This window comes from Simochromis diagramma, unplaced genomic scaffold (genome assembly GCF_900408965.1).
Source record: "Simochromis diagramma unplaced genomic scaffold, fSimDia1.1 OVJJ01000361.1, whole genome shotgun sequence".
NCBI classification, from domain to species: Eukaryota; Metazoa; Chordata; class Actinopteri; order Cichliformes; family Cichlidae; genus Simochromis; species Simochromis diagramma.
In genome coordinates this window covers 11,047,583-11,074,128 of record NW_024386860.1, presented here as the reverse complement: position 1 = coordinate 11,074,128, position 26,546 = coordinate 11,047,583, and the positions used below count along the sequence as shown (strand labels likewise).

At 38.0% G+C, this 26,546-nt stretch overlaps 2 protein-coding genes across 6 annotated transcripts; both read left to right on the top strand.

The window, feature by feature from the left end:
• The first annotated feature begins 2,261 nt into the window (after nucleotides 1-2,261).
• On the top strand, nucleotides 2,262-11,719 carry LOC120732732. Of its 4 annotated transcripts, none has more exons than XR_005695661.1 (9): nucleotides 2,262-3,040; nucleotides 3,557-3,587; nucleotides 3,693-4,159; nucleotides 4,512-4,574; nucleotides 5,164-5,433; nucleotides 6,645-6,698; nucleotides 9,091-9,186; nucleotides 9,701-9,921; nucleotides 10,326-11,719. XR_005695661.1 is itself a non-coding variant. In XM_040030530.1 (9 exons), exons 1-8 carry the CDS (start codon nucleotides 2,998-3,000, stop codon nucleotides 9,911-9,913), a joined length of 999 nt encoding a protein of 332 aa, XP_039886464.1. In that variant the 5' UTR covers nucleotides 2,263-2,997; the 3' UTR covers nucleotides 9,914-9,921; nucleotides 10,326-11,719. The 4 variants fall into 4 exon arrangements, 1 of the variants encoding a protein (XP_039886464.1); XM_040030530.1 differs by lacking the exon at nucleotides 9,091-9,186 and having other exon boundaries at nucleotides 2,263-3,040; nucleotides 9,701-9,739; nucleotides 9,882-9,921; XR_005695662.1 differs by lacking the exon at nucleotides 9,091-9,186 and having other exon boundaries at nucleotides 2,263-3,040; nucleotides 6,645-7,201.
• Nucleotides 11,614-25,998, top strand: lsr (lipolysis stimulated lipoprotein receptor). Of its 2 annotated transcripts, XM_040030524.1 has the most exons (11): nucleotides 11,614-11,805; nucleotides 12,977-13,306; nucleotides 16,336-16,455; nucleotides 16,748-16,804; nucleotides 17,785-17,931; nucleotides 19,031-19,219; nucleotides 19,434-19,487; nucleotides 20,624-20,740; nucleotides 22,667-22,967; nucleotides 24,697-25,147; nucleotides 25,348-25,998. In XM_040030524.1, the coding sequence occupies exons 1-11, from the start codon at nucleotides 11,766-11,768 to the stop codon at nucleotides 25,381-25,383; spliced, it is 1,842 nt and encodes a 613-aa protein (XP_039886458.1). In that variant the 5' UTR covers nucleotides 11,614-11,765; the 3' UTR covers nucleotides 25,384-25,998. The 2 variants fall into 2 exon arrangements, with proteins under 2 accessions (XP_039886458.1, XP_039886460.1); XM_040030526.1 differs by lacking the exon at nucleotides 16,748-16,804 and having other exon boundaries at nucleotides 11,617-11,805.
• Nucleotides 25,999-26,546: the final 548 nt, after the last annotated feature.

The window sequence follows — 26,546 nt, the reverse complement described above, 5'->3', positions numbered from 1 at the left end:
CTGTGTAACAGTAATAATAAAGCCATTTAATTTGTTCTCCATATATTCAATTCTATTACAACCAATTTCTCATTCATTTGAAACATTTCTTTGTAAAAATGATTCTATAATTGAATGCTATGGTTACCATATGCATGTATACATGTATACATATGGACATGTATATACTGTATATATGACTGTATGTAGAAGCAGTCTATTGTAAAGATTTCAACGTTTCTGGCTTCAAACTTCATCCTACTGTTCTCTTGATGTCATATTTCAATAAGGTGCAGCTTAGAGAGTTTTGTAAAAATGTTGTAGGAGATTCAAAACATGGTTACTCGAGCATTTTACTTTCTATCTGCAGTTCACTTATTATTTTTCTTCATTTCACATTCATGGAGTCAGCTTGAGACTTATTTAGCTTATTTCTTTCAAATGTAAAACTATGAAAATGTTGTGGTTTTCTAACTAATGTGGTGACCTACCAGGTATACAACTCCTATTGAGTCAAATCATAAATATGTGGTAGCAGAAATCCCTCTAGTATATATTCATACATCACACCGATACAAAATTGTGTACAAGCAAATTATGTACAAACTCTCTACTGTAGTGTGTGCTGTCATTATAAAAGTAAAACACACTGATTATACTGGAATGACTGTATATAATGCACTGAGGATTTCCCCCAAAACAATTTGATTAAAAAGAAAAATCCTTTGTTGTTTATAAAGCACCATTTCTATACTACAGTCGATTCATACTTAATTGTTTTCAGGCTAACAAAAAATGTGTAAGAACTAGTTGGACTTTCCCCAGCAGATTTTAATTCATTGCCTTTGTGAAGGAGAAAAACAATATTAACTGAATAAAAGATTGTTATATAATTTGAAACTTACTCGGGTTAACCACTTGTCCAATTCAGGGTAATTGGAAGAGAAGAGACACACGTCCAGGACAGATCCATATGCATTACCCTCAATCTATCATTGGGCTAACACAGAGACAGGCAACTAGTCACACTCACAACAATTGGCATTTTAGCATTACCAGCTAATCTGTTATGAATTTCTTTGAACTGTAGGAGGAAGCTACAGTACCCTGAGAGAGCCACAGCAAACCACACCCAAAGGCCTCAGTTGGCTTGCAAATTCAAACCAGGAATGTCTTGCTGTTAGACAATAGTGTTAGCCACTGCAGCAGTGCAACATTTTCACTGAATAATTATTTAAGTGTATATGGATTTCTATTTCACCTCTATACGTTTAAAATCCTGGTTGTAGCATTGGCTGTAGTTTTAGGTACCACACTAGAAGGTTTACAGCATTTCTTGTCAGTATTTCCTTTGTTCTGTTTCAAAGTGATCTCAAATAAATCTCAAGGGAACACTTTTTGCAGGATGTTTCCTTGCACTTTACCTTTTGGTTGAATTTATAATTTGTGATACAGAGGAAAAAGTGAGCAAAAAGGAAGGCGACAAACAAGAAATGAAACTTTTTAGTTCATTGGTTTTTGTTTGGGTAAATTGTACAGCTTTAAACTAGTGGCCCCATAGTGTAATGATTAACACAAGTACCTAACATTTAAAAAATCCCCTGCTTCATACCAGGGGAAAAGGGAGACGGCTGCATCAGGAAGGACACCTTGTACATGCAGACTGAGCTCCTGTAGCGACTCCTTATGAATAAGAAAAAAAAAAAAAAAAACAGCATTGTTTTTGGTTGCATTATCAAATTATAAACTGGTCTCTCGTGCTGTTATTTACTCATCTATTTTAATGTAAGTCTATACCAGCACTAGCACATTGTGTCTTGGCACTGTTGTTATGTACCAACACTAATATAGATATTTTCAATTTATCTCCCACCACTTTTGCTTTTGGTTTACGATACCTAGCAGGAATTCCTTCACAGAAACAAGAAGAAAAATTAAAACTAACCAAAACTGAAAGCAATGACTAAAATTAGATCAGGGTGGGGTGGGAAGAAAAAGAGAAGAAGAAGAAGAAAATAATTTTGAGAATTAAGTACAAAGGGCTTTACAGAATACAATAAAATAGCTAACAATGAGGAAATCCATTAAAACGTGTGAGATATAGAATACTAAACTAAACCAAATGTCTGCTTGCTCAGGCTTCACAATTAGAAACAGGTATATGACCGAATCAAATGCTGTTGCTTAGGATTTCTTTAAGCCATCATCTAAATACAAACTGACTGGCAGAGAAATCTGGCAACCCCCCCCCCCCCCCAAAAAAAAAAAAGACAAACAAAACTAAAAGCCATTGCGAAACAAGGAGACGGGCTATCTACTCATATACAGCAGTTCTCTAGCAATGAGCCCATAGTCCACATGCTGACGGCTGCTGTGTAAAGAATTCCAAGGATGGCCGCTTGGTTGCATTAAAAAAGCGAAGACCAGACGTCCTTTAAGGTTTTGTTTAATTAGTTGTAACATTGTGAGTGAATAACAGCAATGGCATGTTGTGGCTTTGGGACATGCTGTGCCATTGCTGTTACTTACACTAATTGTTTTTGTTAAAAGAGAAAGTTTGAGGTGTTAATATCCCAGTTTAATTCATTAGGTGCATAATGCCATATTTAAATTTAGAAACAGAATAAAATTTGAATAGATAGATATTTCAATTGGTATTGGACATTTACACCTTTCTGGTCACTATGTCCTATCCATTTTAATGGACTTCAGAGAATTACAGACTTATTAAAACTATAATATATATATTTCTTTACAGTTATATTTTCTTTTGTGTTCTGTAAAGCACTTTTTAACTACGTTTTTCAAAGCGGTAAATAATATCATTATTATTATTACATGGTTCAGTAAAGGTTCACTATGCAATCAACCTCAGTAGAATACCACCATCTAGTGGCAAAAAATATATTTATTATGACGTACACTAGCTGTCATATGCTCTTTCATTTCCTCCTGCTCTCACTTTGAGGACAAAACCAGTACGGGGTTATCTGTGGAACTATTGCTCATCGTGAGAAAATGGTCTATCCGTCGGATTATTTGCCCCACTTTCAACCACGAGGTTAGTTTGTTTATTGACACGGCATTATTCAATATTTTTAAAATGGCGGCAAGGCAGTTGTTTTTCCTCTTAGTGTGCTCATTTTTGAGGCTCTTCATTCATTCTAGACCAGCAAAATGGCTGTAGTAGCATTTCATTCCAGGCCCTCGCTTGGAATGAAATGGAATCACAACTTTTACTCAGATCACAACTTTTATTCATTTTTACGGCACCGAAATTTGTTTTGTTAACTTTTTGCAGCTGAAGTTATTTTGTAAGAAATTACAAAGTACGAACAACATGTGCTGCTAATGTTACTGCAATGGCAACCCAGGAAAACAATGTGCAGTGTTCCTATTTTACCATATTACCTAAGTGCTGCACATTATGCTGACTCATTAAAAGAATTTCCTTAAAAAGGAAAAACAAAAATATGCTTGTATTTTGGTAGTTAAACATCTAAGGACTGTAAAATGAACTGTTTTGCAAATGAAAACGATTTTCAGTAGACTAACTGTGTTATGTTTTCACTTAAAGATGGTGATAATCTACACACTCAGGAGAGCGGGTATGCTTTTGTCATGGTTTTTACAGTTCTTTAATAAAATATGTTTTTTACACTTATTGTAAAAATGGGAGAAAAAAACAATATTTTTTCCCCTCTATATTACAGTGATGCAGGTCTTTCTTCTGACATGGTGCACAAGTTCTGTTACAAGTATGAAGAAAGTGCCCTGCCTGTAACTGTCACAGGGAGTTGTGTGAGGCCCATTCTTCACATGAAGCAGTTCCCCATGATGGAAAAAAGCAAGCCACACCCATACTCCCCTGAGTCAAGACCTATGACAGAGGGATTCTTACTCAAGTCCAGTTTGGCTGGGATGCAAAGTGGGCCGCAAAATAACTTCAATTGCCAGACATACACAGATCGTGACGATAATAGCAAGGGAGAGGAAGTATTCAAGCCTTTACCTGGAACATCAGCCATTACAGAGGCACTCATGGAAGATGTAGGAAATAAGGGTAACATCATGGATGCCAACACAGACGCCAAAGAAAACCCAGGAAGTGCTGCACCAGTGGAAGAAGTGACGGCCCAAAACCGCTACAAGAAAAGAGCTGTTGGGAAAAAATGGAAAGGTAATTAAATTTCCAATATGCATCTGTTAAAAACTGCCATGCATACATTTATTGCAAATATTACATTTTAAATCATAAAGATTGATATATTAAATGCCAAAAAATCTAGCATGTTTAACACTGAGGACATAGTTAAAGTTGTTGTTGTATTTTATTGCAGTTCTGCTGAGGCATGTTTCTTTAATGTTACATTTACATGCATGATTAGACAAAATACTGGAAAGTCTTATATGATGCAATCAGTGTAACAGCTGTACCTAAATAAGAGTATAATTTTATTTAAATTCCCACGTGGAGTAATTCATAGTGACTTTTTCCATGAGTAAGTCTGCCCCGTACTTTTTCTTTCCAGTTTACAATCTCTGTGTGGTGGCAGTTCTAATCATAAACTTCCCTGCCTGTAATGGATCTAATGGTATGTTGTACTTCATATGTATTTAAAGATTTATTTATATCTAGTTTATATACATGTGCAGTTTTTTTTAACTATTACTTATATTTTTATATTTTTGATCAGACAGTTTATTTATATACTTAGTCTGCAGCACATCTACTGTGTTAAAAACATGAGTAAGCTAAGCTGTAGTAAGTTTTTATTCAAAAATTGGTAACACTTTGTAATACAACACCCCAACTGAGGACGTAATTGCCCTGTAATTAAATCTGACTTTAAATGAGCCCCTTTATTTGCAATTTTATTGTACCAGAAAGTGAATATACATTATATTTTCAAGTTACTGTGAAAGTAATTTAATTACACTATAATTTATTTTTAGGTACACTGTAATTGTATGGTAATTACCAGAAAAACAAATATTTTTCCATTTTACATCGTGGGTATGCCTTACTTTTTAGGGTGTGTATTGCGGGGTGACTTACAACAATGTTATAAAATGCAATACTAAGAATTATTCCAGGTCCCATCAGAATATGTAATTTTAACTTGCATGCATTTACACCTGAAATCATGTTTATATTTATATTTTCCATTTCTCTAAATGCAGATGGGCTAAACTGTTGGGTCTGCAAGGATCAGGACAAGTGCTCCAGCCTCATCATAATATATGGCAAAGATGATGACTATAACCTGTACCGGAGAGGCTATGGAGAGAAAGCTTTCCCAGAATGCTCTCAAATACCACCGCCTGTGCCTAAGACTCCTAAAACCTGCACAGTATGCCAGTCCGATTTTGTCTTCATTACCTGCTCAAACGACACTAATGGAATCCAACCAGAAACAAAGGAATCACTCATTCAAGACATCCATAAAACATGTATGTAGGCCATTAAGGTGCCATTCTGCGCTGGCTTTGTTGAAATGCTGGTTAAAATATACCTGGGCGTCAAGATAAAATTTAAATAGAATGTGCATGTTTAAAAATATTTAAATAACATACATCTAATACATTATAAAAACATTATAAATTCACTGTGAACTGTTAAGACAACTGTGCAGATAAGGTTAAAAAAAAATCAGAATGGGAGACGACGATCAACACAATAGCGCTATTCACTGTTGTCACTGTCGTTAGGGTGCTGCATGTTCCGCTGGTTTAAACTCAGCAAGCAGTATTAAATAAGGGTTGGGCGAAAAAGCCTCAAAAGGATACCACAATATTTCAAGAAAAAACTATGATAACAGTATTTCTGACGATATAGAAAAATATATATTATGCATCTAGCTTGAAGACAGCAGCATTTATAAATGTAAGAAAATGAATGTTCGAACCTTCTTTTAAAATGAGGAGTCTGGGTGTTGTTTCCCTGGAATTTTTAAGTATAAAATAACACTAAATTCAGAATAAACTAAATAACCATGTGACTCTGCAGGAGCCTGAACCAATACAGGCACATAATAAAGCTCAAAAATATTTTCTACCTGGGGTGTTGCATCTTAGATATAACATTTTAATTGGTTGTTTAAATCCACCATTTGCCTCTATTATCAGAAGTACCGCAACTGGTGAATACTCCAGGCTCTTTGTTTAGTTGGGTCGCACATCACCAGCTGCAAGTTCCTCCTCCTGTTTTCTTGCATACTTTGCTGGGAACTGTGCTCTGCTGTCTACTGTCCCTTTTCTGTGTAACTCATCTTCGAAGTCGGACGCCCAGCTCTAACTCATCTCTCAGACATGCCCGGACTTGTCTCTTTGTGGGAGGACAATATTGGGGGGAGGGCATTATGGTCAATATGATATGGCACAGACTTACGTTAAATGCACCTGTTTAAATCGGTACAGTCTAAAGCAGTCTGGATAAACTCTGTACATGCGAAATATTATTTTGGAGGCTGTAGATTTTATTGCTATTGAATTTCTACTGTGCTGTGTATCAAACCGGTTAAAAGGCATATATGTGCCATCTGTGCCATCATGAATTCACAGTAACGAGTCGTTCTATTTCTAATCACAATATATGAATTATTTAAATGTAATTAGTTATTCATACAGAATTATGCTACTTAAATGTATTTCTTCCTCTTTAGGCATGCAGTATAAGACTTCTGACCCGATACCCAGCAGAGGGACTTCCCATTACAGTATGTACTTTATTTTCACATAGAGAAAAAAAAAGTTTTAGATAACCCTTTATGAGCTGGAGCTGGATAGCACAACAAGGACTACTGACAACATCACAATATTGTGATGGAACTGAAACTAGTGGCGGTATCCACTACAGGTTGGGACGTTAGAGTAGGAGTTAAAGTAGATAACGGCATGTTAAATCAGTATTAGCGGATGTGGGCTCATTCCTAGTGGTAAAGCCTTATAATTTCGTATGATTTAGCACATTATATTGCGTATTAATATCATTTCACATAATGTATTTATTCCCAGTGGGTCTGCCAAAGCCGATGGATCCTCATATTTGATTATTGAACTGCAGATTTAACATTCTTGGTGACGCAACCCTCCGATTTTTCCGTGCTGTCGTCGTTCACTGAGACTGGGTTTGTCTCCTCCTGGTCTCAAATCGTAGATTTGCGAGTCAACAACATCCGACAAATTCACAACTGCGCAGTTTTGCAGCGGGTACTTAAAGGTCAGTTTTGCTTCTGAAAAATGTAACGCCGTTTTTTGGCGATCCGCCTTTTTGTGATTAATATTTTTGTTATACAAATATATTTAAAAGTGAGAGAGGGGGCGAGAGACGAATTAAGCCCACGTTAGGTACCCCGAGATCGCCCCAATCCCATAATCGCAAACTTCAAAAAGAAAAGGCGCGCACTCACTCGCATTTCAGGAAGTGGCCACCCGGTGCGCGCGTTTACAAGCCTGTCAGCGCGATTAACAGATTTTTTATTAGGTTGCCATTATCCCACCGCTTGGCTCCTCGAACTTTGAGCCAACCACATAAACCCACCGTCTGACATCCCCGCTGTTCCTCCCTGAGAGCCCGGGCCCCACGTCCCATCAAGTCGGAGAGCAGCAGCGCTACCGATCCAGACAGTGAATGTAAGAGGGCAGCACTGCACATAAATAATAGTGAGGCTGTAAAACTTGTAATCTGTCCTGCCACCATTTGTTAATCGCTACATAAGCCATACATACATGCATACAACTATTTAAATACCGGCAATCATTTGAGCAAATATCAGAAATCCCTTTTTGGCACAGCGAGTGCACAGCGAGTGCGCTCGTTGCAGTATTTCTTTAATATAATGATAGATGTCGCTAGACAAAACCTCCACATCAATACGATTGGTAGAAGAAGACATAACCGGAAGTAAAGGAACAGCGAAGTTTTGTTTTGAAAGGGGGCGTTCGAGTAGTCCAAAAAGCACGTACTTATAGGACTTTCCCTTTCAAGGGGGAAATATTTACGCTGCCGTGATTTCCAAAGTTTGGAGTAGTTTGTAGTTGTGTTAGATGCTTCTAGGAGTGACTTTTTATTCAGAAACAGAGGGCAGATGATCAGAAAGGAACGCGTCACTGACGAACTGGAAAGCTTACGTCTGTGAGCGCAGTCGCGGTTAACCCATGTTATAGCCGAGCCCCACTTATTTCTAGCAAAACTGGTATTTTGAATAAACAGCAGAACTTGTCCGAACGGAGTTTCCCCCGGAAATGTGCACACATTGAGCACAAACGAGCAACCTCTATCTGTTGAATCTGTAATAAAAGCCGAAGTTAAATGTTTGTCAAAATACAACTAATAATTAAACTGCTTTAGTGGGTGAGATTATGAATGTAACAATATATTACAGCTGGGGAAGAAAAAAAAATACACCAATGCGCGCTTTTATACACTTGGCAAACTAAGAGTATCTTAATTATGACAGAGGCTTAGTTATATGATGATATGTTTCATGTTTATATGGTGAAACAGTTTGTAGCAATCCTGCGCTCTGGGTATAAAGGGCTCGATATACCCTCACATACAGTGACACACTCTCAAAGTGAAGTTATATCTGCTGACCCGAGTCACGCTTTGGTGTCCTTTCTGCTGGTCCTTCACCTCTCAGTTTTCTAACCTTGCTGCAACTTGGCAGATAACATGAATCTATTATTGTGTCATTTTTCAATTTCAATTATATATCAATACAGAAACTTAATTCCAAGATTATACAGAATTAGATGCTGCAACAGCTTGAATAGATCAGCCTTTCTGGAGACAGCATAAGCCAAGAAAAAGGTGCCAGTATACTCTCTGCATTGGTCACTTAACACACAGAGCTGATATATAAAGAGTCAAAACCATAGGCAAAGACATTGCAGGGTATTTTTCAACCCACAGAGTCTCACGTTTTCAAACTGTCGTAAGCTCTCCCTCTGTATAATTTGTGAATCTCTAAACTTCTGTACTGATAGACTATATCACCAAAAGTTTTCACTCATCTGCCTTCACTTCCACTTTGTTATAATAACACCACTAGATGACTGCGTAATATTTAGTAGCAAGGAAATTTCATGGCTGGACTTGTTGCACAGGTGGGATCCTGTCATTCAGTCTGCATGACTAGGTGGCTTTTTTACACTGGTGCCCACAGAAGTGATTGGAACACCTGAATTCAATGATTTGGATCGGTGAGTGGATACTTTGGGGAGTATGGTGTATATCATTAAAGTGGTGTTAAAAGCAAACACGATAGTAGCTCATGTCAGGTTACAAAAATCAAGAGGTGCATGCCAGCAGATGTGACGACATATTTGTTGCACAGTGAGGTGCACTGGGTAAAAAAGCTACTTTACACTCCAATGCGGACATGAACAGCTGGGGACCCGATGGCCAAATAGTCATTCCTGTTATACTTCTTTGACATAATGGATAACAACAATAATTATATTTTAGCATTAAATATATTTATGTAATTTATTTAATAATAATCAATACTGTTAATTTACTGCAGCTGCAGCATAAACCTTGCACTGGGTGATGATCCAATAAATTACTTGAGTACTGTACATATGTGTAATAGTAAATTTCTGTATTGATGTAAATGTATTAATACATTAAAGATGAAGGTACATTTAAAAAAAAAGAAAAGAAAAGAAGATAAGACACTTAAATTCTTGATTCAATCTTAATTTGTCTTTTCAGATCCTGGCCGTGGACCTACTGGATTGATTTTAATGGCTGGTTTGTATAAATTATGATACTAACCTATGACATATACAATAGTCACTTAACAATGAAGTTAAATTGCCAAGAGCCAGGTTTTGCTGACCTTGACTGAACAACAGCAGTCTGTAGGGTTTTTTCTTCTTCTTTTATTTCATAGTTCTCTTTCTGATTGCGATTGGACCACTGTGATCTTCTGAGTAAGTGTGATTTTATTTTAACAAAACTTTCATCTTAGAAACACAACTTCCTTATATCAGGTCCCTTGAATAAGTTCATGAATGACTAAAGCTATAGACCAACCCCCAAAAAAATATTTCACACCATTTAATCCATTATACATTTTAATACAGTCCCCCAATCTTAAAATAGATGATTTTATTCTTTCCTTTTAGTGCTGTAAGAAAAGCTTTGTGATATATTTGAAAAAAAAAATACTAATTCTCAGTCCCAGTAAATCTTGAATTGGAGAATATTTTTAGTTCAAATATTGAAAAAATGGAAAGGGGCTACAAGCAGACTGTTTTGTGGTTCTTTTTTTTTTTTTTTTTTTTTTTGGCTAAATGCATTTTCACTTAACACACTTCTCTCTTTTTTCAAACAGGACTTTGGATCTTCAACATTTATCCCTCAGCATGAAACATCACGCTGAAACATCTTTTTTTTTTTTACTCATAGATACTTACTTTCTGTCTTAAAATGCTTTTAACTGTATTGGCACAGCAAAATGGCTAAATAGGATGTGTTTTATTGCATATGCTTAAGCCCAAAGAAGTCACCTTCTTTTAGAAAAACAATTTCCATAATAACTGGTTATTTTTCTGTAAATCACCTTCATGCTTATTTGGCTTATCAGACTTCAGCTTTACTTGACAGCAAATAATTATGTTTGAAACGCATCTACACATCTGGCCTTAATTATAAACACATCTGCATATCAAGCTGCATATGGTTCATGTTCTTTTTCATAACAGACACTGGAACAGAATATAATGTGCTCAGTTAATAATCAGAAGAGTGTACATCATGGGAAATCCCTCAGCTGCTAGGGCTTGCAGGATCAGTGCTGCCATTTCACTGTGGCAGATGTAGTGTATTTTGTTCCCATACCTATATTTTTGCTTAAAAATCTTTTAATGGACAGTTATATGAAATGTTATTTTTTGTCAGAACGCCATAAAGACAAACATCTTCAATTTATGGTCTCTTTCAGTTAAACCTGGTAAATCAAAATTTAAGATTCCCACGGTCTGATAAGACTTTAGTCTTATTATATGTATAGAAGCTCTCTGATCCACAAGCAAAACCTGGACTGTGAAAGCAAAGTGTTGAAAAACAGGGAACAATGAAGTCAAGATAAGAGTTGAGCCTTCAAAATGAAGTCACTAGTAAGCAGTCACTTCTGACATTTATAGGTCTATTCCCAAGCAGTAAAGTTAAAGTTCTGTACAATGGTAGTGTAGAAACTAGACTTTTGTTTGTTTTTCTTTTCATACTATTAAGCTTATTTTAATGTTCTAAATCACATAAAAAGCGCCCGCCCCCACGAAATAGGTCACGCTCTCTCTCTCCCACAACCTGGGTTTAAAATTAACAAACAGCGCTTTCTTGTCGTTTATCAGTTTCTAGACTGTACCATCTAGACGGTGGGTAAAACACGTAGCGTACTTCCTGGTTAAAATGTCATTTTAGCGAACACAAAATGGGCAAAGACGTAAAGAAAACGCCTTTTTAAAATAATAAAAACTTGGCCATTTCGCACGACTAGGGTTCTGTAGCGAAATTAATGCGCCGTCAACCGAAAAATTCAGCAACCACCTGTAAAACAACGACTTACACACGTCCCCGTTTTTCGCAACCTGTCTCTCGGCATACACCTGCGGGGCGTTCGGGTCCTCCCAAGTCTACAACACACAAAGACGCAAAATGGAGGTGTTACTATCTGTCTGAGGAAAATTACATGTACCTGAATACGTTTTTGTTTGTATATTTACGAATTAAAAATACTTAAGTCTACCGAGACCGCGAGGAAGCAAGATTAAACATGTTCTGGACGATAATCTTCGCCGCTCTAATGGCGACAGGTAAGTTGGCCTGTATTTGTCAAACAGGGTGGGGGCCGGGGAAACTTTGATATACAAACCGCCTTTCTAAATACTCTAGCTTTTCCAAAATTATAACTTTTTGTGGGCATTTTCCTTGTACTGATGGCTTGAGGTCTTTTAACGTTTGTGTTTTGGGGGAAAACGTTTTTTTAAAAATTGACAACAAGGATTTTGAGACAACCTGTTGGGACATAAAATTAAAATGGCTCTTTCTTCTCGGTAGTTTTTAATATAATGCACTCGCAGACAAACAAAAATAAAATAAAAAAATAGATTGATATGAATAAAACAATTTATGAATCCTATTTTCAAAGTAATTCTTTTGTTATTATTATTACTGATATTGTTATTATTCGACATATTTACAAAAAACAAACTTTTAGTTGAAAAAAATGCGGGTAGAAAAGGTTTTTTTTGTTGTTTTTTTTTGTTAAATACACCTTTTTGAAGCCTTGTGGGTTGGTGTTGGTTTTATTTGTAAACTTTAAATATTGGGGAACTGAATTTGATTGAGAGGAAGCCGAATTGGTATCCAAGGCATAGCCTTTGGATAAAATAATATAACTCATAATTAAGTGCAGTAGAAATGCAGACGAAAGCGGAGGGAGCTGAGTAGTTTTTGTATGATGTTGCATTCTTATAAACAAAAACTTCCACTATAACTCATGTGTGGTGATTTAAGGCTTGTTGAGGGCTGCATCCGGGCCTTACTTAGGGCTGTATATAGTAAACCTGCTGATTGTGTGTTGAATTATAATGTCATTATCACTAACTAGTCAACATCTTCAAGTATCACATACTTGGATAAAAAAGTTTTTTTTAACTAACTGTAAAGACATGACATAGACTTCAAAACTTCCTTTAATTGTAGTTCTGTGTTATCAGAACGTAGCCATCATAATCTAAAGCTATAGTGGTTGGAGCTCATGCAGCCAGACTCATTACAGATGAGGTGACTCATTACATGTACTCTCCGTGATACTAGAAGTGAAGAAATGGTGTTTGGCTCGTGCCACGCCTTTGGGGAATACTAGAGGATGTAGGATGCCTTTTTTTTTAAATGTCAGAAACATGATCATGATAATCACAGTAATAATACATAATTTGTGTCAATCTTCATTGTTAACTTATATTTTTGTTTTTCTTCTAGAATCCACTATGGGTGTATCAGTTCAATGTCCTACCAAGAGGTATGTCGTCATTCTCTTCCAGCCTGTCACCCTTACCTGTCAGTATCAGACAACGGCCACTCAGCTCCCTATTGTAACGTGGAAGTATAAGTCTTACTGTCGGGACCCGGTTCAGGCTGCACTCAATCCCAGCAGTGCAGACAACATTCTGTCTCAAAACAACCCCAACTATAACCCCACCATTGAGTGTGCAGACAACCAGAGGACAGTGCGAATAGTGGCCTCCAAGCAAGGCACTGCAGTTACCCTTGGCCCTGAGTACCAGGAGCGCAAGATCAGCATAACCGGCAGTAAGTTGGTTAATTAATACACTGAAATCCTTTTAAGATATGTAACAGCCTTGGCACGACATGTTAGTCTGTAAGCAGTACCAAAATGTTGATGCTGTTCATCTGGACATAGCATTTTGAAAACTTGGATGAGCGATGAAATATTTCTTCCACTTAAAACGCTACATGCAGATGAACAGCTCAACATTTTGGGATTTCCTTACCCGGATGCTTGAGCATGAATCAAGATGTCTGTCAGTAATTCCTTCTTCTGTTGTAATTAATCTGGAAAATGCGTAAACACTGCGAGGGTGTACATTTAATTTTCCTAAGGGGCCACAAGAGAAATTGGGTCTGTTGTGGAAGGCCATACCAATAACATTTAAAAAGATTGAATTAATATTGAGCAGAATTGAGTTCAGTTTAATGGTGGGGACCCTTCACAACAGTACCAGGTTCTCATTTAGCCACCTGAGAAAATAAATTGCCTGTCTCTGCAGTAGGTTCACATAGGGCTGTGCGATATGACCAAAATCTCATATCCCAATATAAGACATCTATCGTCCCGATAACGATACAAAGCACAAAAAAATTAACATTTTCTGTAAATTCTGTGAATCGCGGGCAGCTCGACTTGTGAAGTGTTTCCAGCTGGGCGTCGTGTACCTGGAGTCGAGTGTTTGAACCGATGCATGAAACGATATATTTTTAGACATAAGTTGTAACGGCCGCCGTTTTCTTTGTGAGTATTTATTACACGGCGTGCTGCGGGGAAAAGCCTGTTCTAACGTTTGAGTCTAAGGTTTATTTTTTTAGCACCTGGCGGCTCTTTTTTCCTTCTCATCCGTAAATACTCTGCATACTCTTTCACGTGATTCAGTTTATTTTGAAAAGTCTCAACAGGATCTTGAGCTTTATTGTGAAAGGTTTATGTGGAAAATAAACAAGCGGACACGCAATGGTTTTACCATCGTTGTTGCTAATGACAAAGCATAAAAACAGGCGCTTGTCCATCCGTAGTGTGTTTAAATTAAATATAAGAGAAAGAGAGAACTTTAAGAAATCAATATAGCCACTACAATGACCATCACAACGATGAAACATAAACGTTTATTTTGCAACACCATGAAACAAATGATAGCGTAAAATGAAACATAGATGTTTTTATATCGTCATCCGATATACTGTATATCGTTATATCGAACAGCCCTAGTTTCACATTACATGAGAGCTATATATCACTTTTTTCTATTATATGTTCTGTTCAGATGTACTGAATTTGTATGAGAAAAGAAAGAATACTAATGTAAAGAATCTTACTGTTCTGTAGTCTTAAGTCTTACTATTCAAAGATCTATCTGTCATCATCCATCCATCCATTTTCTTCCGCTTATCCGGGGCCGGGTCGCGGGGGCAGCAGCCCAAGCAGAGAAGCCCAGACCTCCCTCTCCCCAGCCACCTCCTCCATTTTTTTCCAGGGCAACACCCAGGCAATCCGAGGCCAGCAGAGAGATATAATCTTTCCAACGTGTCCTGGGTCTCCTCCCTGTGGGACATGCCTGGAACACCTCACCCAGGAGGCATCCTTGTCAGATCCCCGAACCACCTCAACTGGCTCCTTTCAATGGAGGAGGAGCGTCTCTACCCTGAGCCTCTCCCGGATGGCTGAACATCTCACCCTATCTCTAAGGGAGAGGCCAGTCACCCTTTGGAGGAAGCCCATTTCTGCCGCGATTTTGTTCTTTCGGTCACTACCCACAGCTCGTGACCATAAGGTGAGGGTAGGGACAAAGATCGACCGGTAAATTGAGAGCTTCACTTTTACACTCAGCTCTCTCTTCACCACAACAGACTGGTACAGTGTCCGCATCACTGCAGCTGCCGCACCAATCTGTTTGTCGAGCTCCCACTCCCTTCTTTCGTTACTTGTGAACAAGACCCCGAGATACTTAAACTCATCCACTTGGGGCAGGAACTCGTCCCTGACCCGGAGTGGGTACTCCACCAATTTTCTGGCTGAGGACTATGGCCTCAGATTTGGAGATGCTGACGCTGTGAACCATTCCAAGGCGAGCTGGAGGCCAACAAACCCACATCATCCGCAAAAAGCAGAGATGAGATCCTGAGACCACCCAACTGAAAGCCTTGCACCACTTGGCTTTGCCTAGAAATTCTGTCCATAAAAATTATGAACAGAATCTGTGACTTTGTCAAAGATCTATTTCACTCTTATTTTCAATACAAAAGGGATGGCATATTTCAGTCCAATTGTTTGTTTGTTTGTTTGTTTGTTTGTTTGTTTGTTTGTTTTCAAACTGATTTGAAACATGGGTATTTTTGATGGGCTCACTCATTTTCTTATAAGTTGAACAGTGCTGCTAGGTTGCTGCTCTTTTTTTGATAAATCTCAGGGTAATGAATTGCTAATAACAATAGTCTGTAGCTGTACTGTTTATTTGCTGTACGTTAGAGTGTGCTGAAGTATGATGGGCACTGAGTAGATATAATTCTAGAAAAAAATCACAGTAAGGTGATGGATATGAATTCATTTCAGTACAGGTTTATTTATATTGCAATAAATCACAAGGCAACTCAAGGTACTGTTAACTCCAAGATAAAGACCCCACACTATCCAGAAGAAAACCCTAAGAAACAGACAATCCTCTTTGGGCAACTACCTGATAACAAGTGAAAAACTTCCTTTTAAAAGAAAGAACCCACGAGCAGAACCAACCCAGCTGCCCTGCACGTGTCCTGTTCAACGACCAGTTGAGTGCTTAGTCATAGCTGGATACCTGACTTGCTGGGGCCTTCAAAATGAGCAATGGAGTCTTAAAAAATATTCAGTGGTTTGAAAAAAGTCAAAAAAAAAATTCTAATGTTTTAATTGATTTGACTGAGTCAATTAAACCACATACCTCTTGAGGGTCAGCTTGAATTTGGTAGTGTATAGTTCATGTATTTGAGGGTCATCTGGTAGACCCACAGTTTTTGAATAACAACGAAAAACAATGACAAAAAAATGTACTAATATTAATTGTTACCCATAGATGCAGACCTGAATATCGCACAGACTGCATGGGGAGACAGTGGTGTCTACTTCTGTTCTGTCATCTCTTCTCAAGATGTTACAGGAAATAGTGAAGACTACACAGAGCTCCTTGTACTGGGTAAGTTAATTCCATTTATAGCCACTGCATTCAGGTACAGGTATACTCTATGCAGATACTTCTTTGTTTTGCTTTCAATTTCTTTCCCCCCACCCACAATCTTGTGCTTACACATTAGAATATTTGAGAACAAATGCACAAAACCATTGGCGTGACAGATTTTTCAAGTGGCTGAAAGGATAGGAGGGTATTTATCACAGGTTGAGTTCTTAAAGGGTTTTTAGAGTCACAGGTTGCAGGTAACAAAAGCAGACCACATAAAAATAATTGTGGCTTTATCTTTCTTTCACAGAGAGAAAGTCAAATTCTACTGACCTCCTGCCTGGCATTGACTTACTGGTTATGGAAGGTAGTACAAGCCTCTTGATATAGCTCAGTCAAGTTTCAGTCCCACAGTAGAGGCGTATGACTTATCAGGTTTAACCTTAAAGAACAGGAGGGTAACAATGAGGTTGGGGTAATGAGTAATTCCTTGCAAGAGTACAATTGGCTTGTGTGCTTTTTTAAAAACATAACCACTCTTGACTCATTTTGCTAGAAAAAATTATCTGACACATGATAAATTCCTTTTAAGGTCACACTCCAGAAGTGCCTTTACATATAGGAAGAAACTGTGACTCAATTTGAAACCAGGCTGCTATATTTAAGGGTCAGGCATCATATTCTGGGTAGAAATATAGGTTTATGCACTGCTCTGCTTTACTTGCTGTTTACTGGCATCCTTAATATCCCATTATGCTGTTATCTGCCTTTCTTTCTTTCTTTCTTTCTTTAGTGTGACTCAATTCCCATGTTTGCATATCTAACTTTCAGTGTGAGTACAGGCAGCCTGTTACCAAAGTACATTCAGCCCTCATTCCCTTTTCTGTGTACACAGCCCTATGTTTTTCACACTGCTAACACAGTTTGCATTTTAGTTGATTCATTTCAATATACAGTGTCTTCTTTCTCTGTTTTTTTTTTTTTTTTTATGAGCTGCATGCATAGACTTGTGAACCGGCTTTACCGGTTTAAACCTTTTAAAAGTCACCATGGTTGCCAACATGTGTTGTTTATGTAAATGACAAAAATGGCATGTAAGTCTTATCTTGTGGAACTGTCTCATCTGTTATGACTGTTATTGTTAAGATGCATTTACATATACAGTATAGGTGTTTTCTGTTGTTGATGTAATACACAAATAAAGGAAATGTGGACCACTGTAGCTGTAGTTCAGGTTCACATGAATTTCATGTGTTTTTTTTTCTCCTGGACTATGTCAGCAATTGAAGAAGAAATGTCAAATCTTAAATCTTTAAACAAATGCATTTAATTGTTGGTCTTTTGCAGACTGGCTCCTGGTTGTTTTGGTGGTCCTTGGCTTCTTTCTGCTGGTCCTCTTGATTGGGATTTGCTGGTGCCAGTGTTGTCCACACACCTGCTGCTGTTATGTCAGTTGCCCCTGTTGCCCGGATCGCTGCTGCTGTCCACGAGCATGTAAGTATCAAACGGAAAAGCCAATAAAATTGTGCATAACTTTCTTTAACCACATTTATTATTACTGTTTAATCCCGTTTTAGACTAAAATGCGTCTGTTCCATTGAGTATCAGTGCATTTTGAGATCATAATTTTAATAGTACAGCGTACAATTCACTATAGGGAGAGTTCTTGTACGCCAGCTTGCACAAATTTGTGTGTGGGTCTTTTTTTTTTTTGAGGGGGGGGGGGGTTGAATTTTTTTCATTGATGTTTTGGTCACATTGTTTTAGTAACAGTGATTTTATGTCACTTTGTTTCACTATGTCTGTTTCACACACATTACACACAGTTAGATGGTGGGAAGTGGATGAGCATTCAGCTTTAAATTTATTGCAGGAAGCCTGACCCCCAGAGGCTTTATTAATTAAATTTCCATAACTATGTTTAAAATGTAAATATGATCCTAAACCAGGAAACGGTTCACTTTAGTTTGGTTTCCTATCGAGACAACCCTGAACAAACTGGAGGGGAAAGGTTTTGGGGGGTGCCTCCAAGTCAATTTTGCCTGTTAGCAAAAGAAAAAAATATTTAAAAAAGAGAGAAAAGAAACTGACTGTGAGCTTATTTTGTGGTGGGAGCCTATACTAATAAATCAAACAGAGGAAACATTTTGACAACTTCTCTTTTAGTAGAGTGCGTGTAATGCTCAGCCAACAGTATCATCTTGTTAACATATTTTAAAAGCTGGACTTCAGGTACTGAAATACTCAACTGGAAAAGTCATTTTCTTTTAGATTTTTTTTTTAAAACAAGTTTAAGGTAATGCATTACTGTTTCAGCCCTCATTTGCATGTTTGTAAGCCAGACTGTTTTCCCCTCCAGTGGTTATGGTTTTTAAAGTACACTGACTCAATGGGAAGTTGGGGTATTTCCTAAAAGGGTTAACAGAATACCTCTATTTATTTAATGGAAAGACAGTAAACTATTATCTGTTCTGTTTTAACTCTCAACAGAAAAATCACAAATTTTAAACTGCTAATAATTTTACAGTCTCCAGCAGTTGATGTCATCTTTCACCAACATGCTTAAAACCAACTCTGTTCCATTGTCTTGCAGTGTATGAGGCAGGAAAAGCAGTAAAGAAAGGTATGGGGGATCAATATGCTTCCACCCTCTATGCTCAGAGTATGTATGGTCAGCCACCATACATGCAGCCTGGTATGCCTCTACTTCCTGTACCTAATGGGGTTGGAGCCCAGCTGCCTCAGAGTGGTTACGGTCATGAATATGATGGTGCTAGCTCAGGTAGGTGATACAAATTACAAACCTGAAAGTTCACAATGATTACTGTCTGTTGCAGTTTTCATAATGTGTTGTACTTCTGCAGCCATGAGTAGGAAAATTCAGTTAACTGTTGAATATGAGTTTCATAATAACAACGCAGAGGTTTTTACTTTGTGCAGAGATTAGCTTTGTGGAGTGCTTGTTCAAATTTGCTTTGTTTTTGTTCTCTATGTAGTGGGACACGGCTCCCAGGTACCTTTGCTACGTGAGCAAGACCGAGGGGACAACAGTGAGTAGAGTGAGTGTGTGTGTGTGTGTGTGTGTGTGTGTGTGTGTGTTGGGGGGAGGAATTAACCCACCCACACCCAAACAGGTGTACAATACACTGCGGTGTGAATGTTTTTTTTTTTTGTTTATGTGGGTGGGGTATTTTTTTTTTATCAGTATTATCTCTCAGATTTGAGGAATTCCCTCACTTGATGTGGTAAATTATGAATATAAACCAAATTTAAAGTGAGAAGATATATTTAAAACCTCACCTCACCTCACCTAAAACTGATTCTTTGCATTCTTACTCTCATCTTACTTTGATGTGGTTATGTTCACATAACTAGTGGGATTCCGCCCACAATGTATGTGTGCATTTAAAAAAAAAACTGTATTTGTGTGACACAGCTGCTTAGTCTGTTCACATTTTTTTATATACGTGGATATTTGTGTTTGAAGTTCTCTTTTAAATGTAAAATTGATAATTTGATTTTGTTGTATACATTTATTAAACATTTTATTATATTTTAGGATTTTATGCATCTACTTTTGGAAGAGCTCAAATATCTTAACACCACTTTAAATCTGTAGAACACCTTTTGATGCATATTAGCTTAGCATGTTGCTAGGCCAGTATGCTTCATCTACTTCGTTCAGGTCTCACTGTTGCATGACTGTCTTTATACACAAAGTTATATGTAAAATATAGATTAGCAGTGAATTGTATCTAATGCAAATAATTTTGTTTTCCATGCACTGAGAGCAGAATTGTGCTGTCAAAGCTTATATTTACTCTAATGTTGCAATACTGACAAAATTATAAAGATTTTATAGTTCTCTTAGTTCCTCTAATAGCATCATGCTGACTCTGGTGTTTCTTCACCGAAAAAAAATATCACTTTTGGTAAAAAAGTTTTGTAAACAAAACATCTTTGTTGATTATACTCTTAATCAAATGTCAATAATTTACAGCTTCTCATAAACAAAGCAGCGCATATGAAAGAAAAAAAAAAACAATGTATGACAAACCTGTGCAATAAAGGGATTTCAACTTGTCACAAATATGAAAGCATTTTTTGATGGTTTTGATAAGAGTATGCAAATATTGAAAGAAGCTGAAATCATTCACTATATTTGAACTTATTCTCCTCACTTCAGCTCGCAGTGGTTTTCGAATCCAGGTGGACCCTGACGGGAACGCAACGCGTGCCATTTACTATATGGAGAGGGAGCTTGCCAATATGGATCCATCCAGGCCTGGCAACTATCAGCGCTGTGAGTAACTGATTGCTTCCTATTATTCCTGTGTGGCAGACTATATTAGATTCTGTGGCTGGAAGTCCTATATACATTGATTGGTTGAATTTTGGTTTAAGTGCAGTAATCTTTATTAAACAGGGATAATATATATGAATACATGAATCATAAAAATAAAAATAACTGCAGATAAAAATCTTAACTTCAGTTTTCGTCCTCACAATTTGGTTAAATAATACAGTAGATTATGATCGTTGAAGCCAGCAATCGATAACAAGATTCAACTGAAAGTCAGATAAATGTAAATGCTAAATTAACTCCAAGATTTTCTGTCTGACATGAGTCTGACACAATTAAGCCAAATGGTAAATATTCTTTGTTTTTTAATTAATTAAAATACTAATAGTTCTGCTCTAAACTGACATAACTGCCTATCTAATAGTTTTTGTGGACTGATAATATATAATGATCATATAATTTAAGAAGACCATTTTCTCTCTTCCTGTTAAGACAAAGAGAGAGATAGGAAAATATATATACCGTAATTGTCAGGCTATAAGCCGCTACTTTTTGCACAAGCTTCGAACCCTGCGGCTTTTAGTCAGGTGCGGCTTTTCTATGGATTGTCCATGATTTTTGTGATATCGTAAGAGGATTTGTTTTGTTTGTTCCGCTGTTATACGGCACTACGTTGCCTGGCGGAAGGATCGGGGTTCAAGAGTGGTATGTTGGTCACATGTCCGTCCGCCAGGCAACGTAGTGCCGTACGAAGTAGCGCGAAAAACAAACTTCAAAGTAGCGCTACGCGTTCAGCGGGAGGCGTGGATGATGAGCGGCGATAAACTTGCGAAAAGCAAGTTATGCCCAACTCCACCAGTGGATTCTGACAGCGTGGAAAAGTGTGAAAACATCCACGATCACCAACGGATTTCGAAGGGCTGGACTGCTGCATGATGGAGAGGAGGACACCGCCACGGCCCTTCTGAGGGTGTTCGACTCTGACACTGACAACGAGGATTTCTTTAGTTTTGAAAGTGACAACGAAGGAGAGAAGCGGAGAGTGGATGACGAAGCCATCCTGAGCCTGTTCGTTTCCGACACTGGAGGAGAGGACTTTGGTGGTTTTAGTGCGCAGGAAGAAGAGAAAGATGGTGAATGACTGACTTTTCTTCTTGTTAAAGCCGTGTCACTGCACCTGAGCCTAAAAGGTAGTCCGAATCTATTTTTCTGGTGTGCTGTAGGTTACTGTTATGTACTACATGTGCAAATATGTACCCATAACTTGTTTTTCAAAATATTAATAAAAGTGATGTGTCTCCAAACAGCCATCTCTTTCCTGACAATTCCCTTTGTGCATATTCTCTTACATATGATAAGTCAACATTGAAACACCTGCGGCTTTTAGTCAGGTGCGGCTAATGTATGTACAAAACAGGATTTTCCCCTGATTTTAGCTTGTGCGGCTAATATTCAGGTGTGCTTTGTAGTCCGGGAAATACGGTGTATATATATATATATATATATATAGTATGTAAAATCTGTCATCAACACTCATCAAGTTTTTTTCTTTGTTAGAACAGACAGAGAGAGACTGCTTGTCTTACTCTGGAATTGTGGTTGTGATGGGGAAAAACCAGTATGTGATGTCATGTGTTTCACGTTTCATTTGTCATTACCACTTTCCGCACTTGTGGTTTGTAGCTGTTAAATGTTACCCAGAAAACAATATGTCACAGGAACAGATTTTAACATTCTGCAGTCATGTACGTGAAAACTGACTGCATTTAGTAATACAAAATAAAATTACATAAATTACAACAATTGTTACTGATTGTGGCCCATTGATAGCTGCAGAGCTTTCATGTTGTTACTTTTCTGATCCTTCTACTAAACTCAATTTTATTTCCTCTGACCTGCATTTCTTTTTCAATTTTCCTGTCTCAGTGGACAACATGACTGAAGTCAGTTCCTTGCACGACAGTAGTGGATCTGAGCCTCGAAGCCGTGGAGGTCGTTCCCAGCCCCCGCATCTCCCCACAGTGTATGACCATGATGAAGCTATGAGCACCATCAGCAGCGTTTCCCAGCAAGGCCGCCGCCGTGATGATTACCCGCAGCAAAGAGGAGGTTACATGGAGAACCGCGTACGTTCCCGCTCGATGGACAATCTTGACGATATTGGACGGCGATACCCCAGAGACGACTACCCACCACAACGCCGCCCAGACTCCAGAGGAGGAAGAGGGTGAGTGTTAGTTTCTCGAGTAACCTCCTTGTTGCCATCATCACATCATTTAGCAGAGTTTTTTTTTTTCAGCATAATCTGTACCATGTGCAGCATCATTGAAGTTTCACAGTAATTGTCTTAGTATAAAGATGAACCATGTACATACATCTCTCATTACAGGATCATTTATTTACCGTTTCAAAGTAAAGAGAGACATGTGCAAATTGTTTAACTGAAATGTTCAGTCACCCACACATAGTGTCAGTTCAACCGCAACCTTTCAGTATCACAATGTTATCACTTTATTCTAATTCTAGCATGTCTTGTGTCATTTTTGCTCAAACAATCAACTATGTCTGCCTAGTTAAGCCTTGGCTCAAGGTAATTTCCAAATGTGTTTCATCAGAGTGAAGGGAATTGTAAACTAATTTAGCCCGATGACAAAGTGCAGCTGACAAATTTGCCCTAGTTTTTTTTTTTTTTTGTTTGTTTTTTGTTTTTTTTTTGTGGTTTACATCTTCGGTGATGCATGTACTTTCCACGCAAGCTCACTAAAGAAAGGATCCATATTAGCATATCACACCATTTACCTTTCGCCATCGGCTTGATGTTTGAAGATATGTGCAGCAAGTCATTTAGTAAAGTTTCACAGAGATTTCAGACATCACTGTTAGTCATAAGCTCAAAATTTATTTCTTTGTCGTGTTCTCAACACTCAACACCTTCAGCACACTAATTGTTGTTGGGCCTTGGTACCCAATCTCAAACTTGATGTCCTTCCCCCCCACCCCCGTCCATAGCATTTGTGTTGTACCTCATTGATCTCTAGTTGTGATATCAGTTGCCTCTTCCAGATGTTGCGCTGAACTACTAGTTGTTTCACAGTTAGTCTAGATGTCGGGTATAGAAGATTCCATAATTCCCACATCTTCTTCGTGTAACCTCTTCTGCTGGGATTGTGTAGTAGCATTCCGACAGCTCTGTGGTCTGCACCCTTGTGCCTTCATGCTCCTTTGTTCTTTGAGATGTAATGTATATATTTCATATGGAAGCTGATATTTAAATAAACACCTAAATTCTTTTCATATATGAGAGATGTGGAGGGGTCTGGAGAAGGCATGGAGGACATTATGCTGTCTGTAACATGATTTGGCATGATGGTGGTGGCTCAATGGTGGTCAGGGGAGGCCCTGGTCCAGATCTGGGACGATATCCCCCAGGACACCACCAGTCTCATTAGAAGCATGCCCTGAAATTCTCATACATACAAGCACATGGGGACCATACAAACTACTGAGTACCATTTTGTCTTGCTGCAATGAAATTTCAACAAAATGGACAAACACAACTTTTTTGGGGTGTGTTTGAATTCAACCCTCTGTAGGTTGATAATCGTCATTTCCATCAAGCGATGTGGTTGGTATCGTTTCACTCCTAGCACATGATCCAGTCTAGTATGTATACCCAGTTCTGTATACAGATCTAAAGTTTTCCTTTAGTTTTTTTTTTTTTTTTTTTTTTGAGCAAAGAAGATATTTATATGTAATGTTGATAAGACATACGGACATTTGGGAACCATAGCCTCCATCCCATGTGGAGTCACAGTATCATGAGTAGTTAACCTGTTACCAATTACAGATGCAATGTTTGGTTGTAAACATCACCTGAACTTTAAAGTGAGACTCGGAACACGACAGTAGCTGAAAACAGTTCAGCAAATTCAATGTGCTGTTTTGTGTTTCTTTAGCTCTGATGATGGGTGGAGCAGCAGCGCCCGGAATGGCTATGATCGTGACTATGATGACCGCAGACGTCGTGACTACTCCCCCGATCGCCGGAGAGGAGAGGGTGGAGCCTACGGGGATCTCCCAGGACGGCGCAGCCACAGTCGTGACGATCTAATGGATCTGGAGAGGGATCGCCGGTATGGTGGTGGTGCAAGGGGCGGGCGCGAGGATTACGATGACAGTTTTCTACGAGAAGCCATGGAGAGGAAGAGGATGGGTGAGCAGCAGAGGGCGCGGAGCCAGGAGCGATTGGACAGCGAGAGCGACCGCTCAGATCGGGGGAGGGGGGCACGTGGGCCACCTCCACTACCTGTGAACCCACCCTCTGGAAACCCTGGCCGGCACAATGACTACCCACCACCACCACCACCGCCTTACAGTGAAGATGAAAAGAAAAGCAACCTCCGCAAGGTGAGTCACAGAAGTTGAGATTGCTGTAAGTGTATTGGTTTGATGATAATCTATGTTCTTACTTCTTATGAAAAGGCAAAAGTCATTACTGAAATTACTCTATTAATACATCTTCAGGGCCAATGACACATTGCTTGTTTTTGATCAAGAGAGTCTGTTTTAGTTTATTGGGTGAGCTAATGAGTTTTCTTGTTTTGCAGAATGGAGCTGTGAGTCGGGAGAGCCTGGTTGTGTGAAATAAAAACCTAAAGAGAACAAAGTACAACAAGGATGCAGCATTGATCTTTAAAAAAACAAGAGAGCGACTGTAAATATTTATTGCACTGCTAATTTGTTATGTTGATTTAAAAATGTCATAATTAGTCCTAAATGTGATTGTATGCTTTTCTAACATGGACGAGGTTTGCCTTTTCATGTACACAATATTTTGGCTGCCACAAGTGCCTTACAGTGTACATAATTTTATTTTTAGATAGTTAAAAATATCTCATCTCAACAATTAAACATATTCAGAAGTTTTATATAGTTTCATTTAGCTGATGCAGGTATTAATGCAGTTTTATGGATGTCTGTTGTTTTTGCATTTGTGAAAAGTAAAGTGACTTTTTTATATGAATCTGTGTGCATTTAAAGGAATTTGTCTAGCTTTTTTGTTATTTGTCGTATTATTGTGTTCACTCGTTTTAGATTCCTCGTGGAACAAAATACTCCAGAGACTTTCTAACGCTAAATTGCAATTTTAACCTTCAGTATGTTGTACATAGGCATCCGGAAAAACGTCTTAAAACTGCAAATATTCATTTTGATGTGTTGAAATCTAATTTTAAAATAAAGATCTTCTTGCCAGGCCACATTGTTTGAGCTAAAAGTGTTTCACCACTAGATGCCACCATCTTGTTAGTATGCTGAAGCAGTGATGCTGTTTTAATGCAGCATTTTCTCTGTCCAGCAATTATTAATTCCTATTAGATTTAGAAATGTTAAGACTTTGATCAACCTTGCTTGTTGTTCAGGAAGAGATGATCAAATCGAGATTATTATTTATTTGTACCATTGTGAATTTAGTACTGGATAAGTATTTTGGTTTCTCCCTCTTAAAAGAAGAAATGTTAAAAACTATCTTCTTTGTCATTGTATTTGTTACGATATATTGCTACAAACAGAAGCAAAGGTACAGTGTAAACGAAACCATTTTCTTTTTTAAGGAAAAAAGGTATAGAAACATGATTTAAGATCATACCAGTGTGTGTGTGTGAGGGACCTATTCAAACATCACAAATCACAGTGTTGAATAAAAATCCAGACTTTAGTCACTGCCTCCTTGGCTGTCTCAACATAATTGAAATGTAGACTTAATAAAGATAGGATTTATTTCAGAGGTGTTGCGTCATCTTTCAGA

Excerpts from the sequence above, each read along its gene's own strand:
- LOC120732732 (XM_040030530.1), top strand. The coding sequence starts at position 2,998 with ATGGTCTATCCGTCGGATTATTTGCCCCACTTTCAACCACGAG. Across the intron at positions 4,575-5,163 it reads TGCCTGTAATGGATCTAATG|ATGGGCTAAACTGTTGGGTC; the intron begins GTATGTTGTACT and ends CTCTAAATGCAG. Across the intron at positions 6,699-9,700 it reads CAGAGGGACTTCCCATTACA|ATCCTGGCCGTGGACCTACT; the intron begins GTATGTACTTTA and ends TTGTCTTTTCAG.
- lsr (XM_040030524.1), top strand. The coding sequence starts at position 11,766 with ATGTTCTGGACGATAATCTTCGCCGCTCTAATGGCGACAG. Across the intron at positions 16,805-17,784 it reads TGACTTACTGGTTATGGAAG|ACTGGCTCCTGGTTGTTTTG; the intron begins GTAGTACAAGCC and ends GGTCTTTTGCAG. Across the intron at positions 22,968-24,696 it reads GACTCCAGAGGAGGAAGAGG|CTCTGATGATGGGTGGAGCA; the intron begins GTGAGTGTTAGT and ends GTGTTTCTTTAG.